Genomic DNA, 5,989 nt, shown 5'->3' on the forward strand with positions numbered 1-5,989 from the left:
TTTATTTATTTATTTTTTTGGAATCTGGGGTGTCCCACAGGAGATAGCCTATCGATTAATTATAATAATATATTGATTTGTAGTGAAATATATTATTGAGAAAGAAATAAGATTAATTATTTGATGTAAGTAGTCATTCTTAGTTTCTTTTATATGTATGAATTTAAAAATTTAAATAGATGAATAAATCATTACTTGAAATGTCAATAAATATGAATAGAATTGTAGTTAGGAATTTTATCAAGTAAAATTTAGATTGTCACTTTTGTGATTGTTAATGTAGGTTGCATCTAACATAATAACAATGAGAGCTCTATGAAAGCAAGAAGCCATACAAAGGGCAATTGTAAGTTGATACAATATTTATAGAGTACTTTTAGTTCACTCATTTACTTTGTACAATTTCAAAATAGTCTACCTAAGCTCAATTATTATAGACAAAATATGATCTATTTCATCCAATATTTTTTAAATGTAATAGAATTATATACTTGTAATGAGGTTATATAATATTGTTTTCAAAAATAGTTCTTTCAAATCATTCAATGTTTCAATTAGCAATTTGTATTTGAGAAAGGTCCAAAGGTACAACAAAACAAAGCCAAGTATATTTAATGGTCAAAGTTCTATGAATGCAACGTATATATGTCTCATTTGTTATGATTAAGGTGCCATCAACCTTGTAAATCTTGTATAATTAATTATTCCTATTGTTTGTAAAATTCCATAATGGAATATGTACTTACTAAGAAATGGTCTTATTTCAGCTACATTTAGATCTCAATACCTAAAAAGGGGTGTGGGGGCACTTACCCCCCACTACTGTTGCCCCTCCAAGATTCTCCCTAGCAGGGGTTCTAGGGTAGTTCTCCCAAATGGAATTTTTTAGAAAATTGCATTGTAAAATTATATAATTTTTTAGTCAATCTAAATCATTCATCATTAGGTCATAGAAATTATGGTAGGATTCATTTCCTTAGAAGGAAACACATTTTAATGAGGGCATTGTATTAAGATTGCGACAAGATAGAGAGTTCAGATAAAAGAATAGACGATGTTGAAATAAAGACAAAAAGTGAAGGGTGTTAGTGATGTATTGTAAACTCTATTGAAATTTATATAGACCAGTGCACATCTCTTCTTGTGTTTATTTTTTTCTCAAAAATATATTTCCACATAAATATTATATTTTTCGTATATTCTTTTATTTCCTTTTTTTTCCCTAATTTGTTTTCCTATTATCTCTATTTGGTTCTGCATTGGATCAATAATTATAATTACTAAAACTAGATTATCATTCTATAGATATTTACCTTTATTTCAAACTTTATTTACTTTGAAGAAGTTCATAAATGAAACTTTAAAACTTTTCTTCCATGTTCCTTTTCATTATTTACCTCAATCTAGTTTGTTTTTCTATTTTTGTTCAATCTTAATTTTTCCTTGGCAAAGATTTTAGTCTTTACGATATTTCCTTTAAATAAGGGTTTGTGAACTTCATCCTACGGAGGGGAGGAGATGTTCAATTGCTCAAAAACATATTGTAGAAAGATCACCCACAAATCAAGATATTTACATTTTGAAATAGACATAAATTTGGTTGAACTATATCACGTGGTCCAAAAAAATGATCCTATAATATAACATATTTGTAAATTAAAAAAATATATTAATAGAAATCGTTAGAGATCAAAATAAATTATAATAAAACATAATAAATTTTAAAATAAAAATCAAATAATACAAAAAATTAAATTAAATACTATAATTTTTAAAATAATAAAATATACAATTTCATCCCTTAAAATTACATTTTACACATCAAATTATTTAATAAAACAAAAACAATTAAAAAACCAAGGAATCATTTTGAATTTCATATATTACACACCAACAATTTCTTACACACCTCATGCTAAAAGAAAACTTTGTCATTATACTAACAAAACCCTCTATACAGTTGTATCTACTTTGATCTATTAACCTCTTATACACCCATCAATAGCTAATATTACAACATCATACAAATCGAAGGCTCTCTTTCTCACCCTTTTATTTAAAGTCAATACTCCAATCACAACAGAGAATCCCAAACCATAACTCAATCCAAGTCCGACTGCCCATCCTATCATTTCACCATCTGAATTCTTTGCTTCACCAATTCTCTCAATACTTGTGCAGTTGCCATAGCCAGAAGAGTTGTTGCAGACGCTTATATTGGTAAATGGAATCCCACTTAGCTTAGAATTGCCTAAGTAGGATGACTCCCCAAAAGTTAGAAACTGTCCTCCATGGGGTACTTTTCCATCAAGCATGTTGTAAGATAGATTCAAGAACTCCAAATAACTCAGGAACTCAAGTTCTAAGGGAATGTTGCCATTCAACCTGTTTAGCGAGAGGTCCAGAGACTCTAGCTGATCCATGTGTCCCAATGTTTTTGGGATTCGGCCACTGAGATGATTCCTTGAAAGGTTAAGGGCTATCAAGCCTTGAAGAGATCCCATTTCGGGAGGAATGCTCCCAGATAAGTTGTTGTTTGAAAGATCAATACATTTAAGAATAAAGAGAACTTTCACAAATTCAACATCCCAGCCTTTCCAGGAAATTGTAATTTTATTTGTATATCTAACGTCTTCCAAATGGTTTGAATTATTCTGCGATGCATTGACCATTGCAAGCAGGTTTGTAAGGTTGCTTGGAATAGCTCCTGAAAGGTGGTTGCCAGAAAGATCCAGAATTTGAAGATTCGGAAGGCCAATTACCTGGCGTGGAATACTGCCATGAAAATGATTAGACCTTAAGACCAACACATGCAGCTGTGATAGCTTTCCAATCCAGTGGGGAAGGGTGCCTACCAAATCATTATTTCCCAAATCCAATACTTGCAGAGATCGGCCTTCTGAAATGGATAAGGGAATAACTCCTCTCAAATGATTACCATTGAGCTTCAATGTATGCATGTTTGTAATGTTGCCCCACTCTGCTGGCAATTTACCTTCCAGATGATTTTCTGCCAAATCTAGAACACTAAGAGAAGAACAATTCCTGGTTAAATGAGGAGGAATGACACTGCTCAGCGTATTTTTTGAAAGGTCAAGAACCTGCAAATATGGAGTGCAAATAAAATCTGGAATCGCTCCGCTGAGGTTATTCCGCGACAAGGATAAGAACCTTGCATTTTCAAGATACGCACCGTTGTGACTAGGAATAGAACCATTAAACTGATTCATTGACAGATCTAGCAGATCAGCACCAGCAGGAGGAAGAGGAAGAGCACCTTCTAAGCTATTATTGTGCAAATCTAGAGAGTCAAAATACATGGGCAAGGTTAGTCTAGATGGCAATGACCCTGTTAATTGATTACAACTAAGGTTCAAACTATAAAGGCTGGGTAAGTTCCATATCCAAGATGGAATATTTGTTTGGATACTGTTAGCAGATAGGTCCAGAACTTTCAAGTCATATTGGGTCACAAGAAACGATGGAATTCTATCTAAATTGCAAGAGCCTAGTCCCAAAAAGGAAAGCTTAAACTGCGGAATCCATGTCGAATCAATGTTTACAGTTAACTGATTGTAAGAAAGATACAGGCTATCAAGACTAGTGAGATTATCGAATACTGAAAGGGAAATGAGGCCGCTTAAACTATTGGAATCGAGCCAAAGGCTTCTTAAGTTAACAAGATTTGAAATTGTAGATGGAATCGTACCATTCAATTCGTTGGCATAAAGGTGAAGACTAACAAGGGAAGAAAGTGAGTCCAATGAAGCTGGGATTACCCCAGTTAACTTGTTGTAGGACAGGTCCAATTCAACAAGTTTAGAGAGATTGAGTATGGAGACAGGAAACTCACCTTCAATAGAGATATCAGACAGATGAAGACTCTTCAAGGACGACACATTCCCTATAGCAGCCGGAATCTCACCTTCAATTCTGGTATCTGACAGATCAAGAATTTGCAAGGACGACAAATTCCCTATAGCAGGTGGAATCTTACCTTCAATTCTGGTATCTGACAGATCAAGACTTTGCAAGGACAACAAATTCCCTATAGAAGCTGGAATCTCACCTTCAATTCTGGTATCTGAAAGACGAAGATGCTCCAAGCATGAGATATTCCATATAGCAGATGGAATTCGGCCCTTGATGGCTGTCCCTGAAAGAACAATCCTGGTTAGTGACAAAGAAGACTTTCGTTGTCCAATGAAAGAAATGTCTCCTCCAAGATTCTCATTCCTAGAGAGATCAAGAGAGAGCAAGCGCCCAGTCACATTTTCAAACCAAGCTGGTATATGTGCTGACAAATAGTTATCTGATAGATCGAGATGAAGGAGAGAGGTGAGGTTGAGAAGGGAATTGGGAATTTGTCCTCCAAGCCCACAGTCAAACATGCGGAGTTTTTGAAGGTTGGATAAACTGCCAACAGCTTCACCCCACTCTTTGCTTGCAGAGATGTTCACTTCAGCAAGAGAGAGGTATTCCAAGCTCACCAGATTTGATAAGCTTTCCAAACTCACATAAAATTCCCGTACATAACCCAGAGAGGAATAATTTACATAACCAGCAAATGACAAGTCAAGAAAAGTGAGACTCTTCAACTTTCGATTATGGGGAGGACTGAATTTACCCTTGAAGATGTTGTCACTGAGATCGAGGTGCTCCAACTGTGCAAGTTGGAACAGCGATGAACTGATATTACCCTCCAAATAGGATGCACTCAAATCCAGGCGAGAAACATGACCTGTGCGGAGATTACAACTGACTCCTCTCCACGTGCAGCAATTGAATCCGTGCCAGGAAGTTAGAGTGTTATACTCATCTACAACTGCTGCCTTGAAATCGAGGAGAAGATTTCTTTCAGGGAGGGGGCATGCAATTGCAGGGGAAGTGAAGCAGCATAATATTGTTATGATTGCAAATGCAACTCTGCCACATGAAAACATAGCTTCCATTGTTTTGGAAACTAAAATTCTTATTATCTTTACTTTGAAAGAAAAGAGATGATCAGAAATCATGGGAAAAGAATGATGAATATATCGCTAACTGTGGTTATAAAGTGTTGTTGTGTGAAGAGTGCCGCGTAATATTTTTGTCATTTTCAATGGGTGGAAAAGTCATGTGAAGGTAAGGCCCAACAAATTTCCTTGTGCGATATTTCCAATTTGAATGTGATGGGTGTCGTGTAAAACAAGAATATGGTGTGTCAATATAGAAAATTAACTAGGTAAATTGTGATTATATATTTTTCATTTCAATTATTTTCAACATTGACGACAATTTTTATTAGACTTAAATTTTGTGCATTTCCTTTCCACAAATATTTGTATCGATCAGGAAAAGCTTTCACATAAAATTGAGATCGCTGGAAAACATAGACCAGATCATACGACTTAACAAAAATAGAATATACTTAAAAAATACAACATAGTTAAAAAATACAACAATAATAAAGAAATTAGGGGCACAAACTAAATTTACTTTGAATGAAAAGAGATGATCAATATATCGCTAACTATGGTTAAATATTGTTGTCCAAAGAGTGCCACGTCTGCAACGAAAGCGTGTCACATCGACATAGTAACATTTTTGTCATTTTTGTGTATTTTTCAATGGGTGGAAAAGCCATGTGAAGGTAAGGCATAACAAATTCGGGGGTCAAACAAGAAAATGCTGTGTCAATATGGAAAATTAACTATATATTTTTCTTTCCTTATTTCCAACATTGACTGACAATTTTTAATAGACTTAAATCTCATCCATTTTCTTTCCACAAATATTCCTATCAACCAGAAAAATCTTTCACATAAAGTTGAGATCGCTAGAAAACACAAATCAGATCATACGACTCACACAAAAATAGAACATACTTAAAAAATACAAGAATAATAAGGAAATCAGGGGCACAATCTCAATTTTCAGAGTTTAGATGTTTTCAAGCAAAGAATTTTTTTTTTAAATATATGTTGAATATCAAACAATTTTTTTAATT

At 34.1% G+C, this 5,989-nt stretch overlaps 1 protein-coding gene across 1 annotated transcript; it reads right to left on the bottom strand.

Moving 5' to 3' along the window:
• Nucleotides 1-1,979: 1,979 nt before the first annotated feature.
• LOC131079515 (receptor-like protein 36) lies at nucleotides 1,980-4,952 on the bottom strand. Its single transcript, XM_058017483.2, has one exon. It carries the CDS (start codon nucleotides 4,950-4,952, stop codon nucleotides 1,980-1,982), a length of 2,973 nt encoding a protein of 990 aa, XP_057873466.2.
• Between the last annotated feature and the right edge of the window lie 1,037 nt (nucleotides 4,953-5,989).

Source organism: Cryptomeria japonica, chromosome 8 (genome assembly GCF_030272615.1).
Source record: "Cryptomeria japonica chromosome 8, Sugi_1.0, whole genome shotgun sequence".
Classification (NCBI taxonomy): Eukaryota; Viridiplantae; Streptophyta; class Pinopsida; order Cupressales; family Cupressaceae; genus Cryptomeria; species Cryptomeria japonica.

What these genes read in the sequence shown, in the direction of transcription:
- LOC131079515 (XM_058017483.2), bottom strand. Translation starts at nt 4,952, where the DNA reads ATGGAAGCTATGTTTTCATGTGGCAGAGTTGCATTTGCAATCATAACA.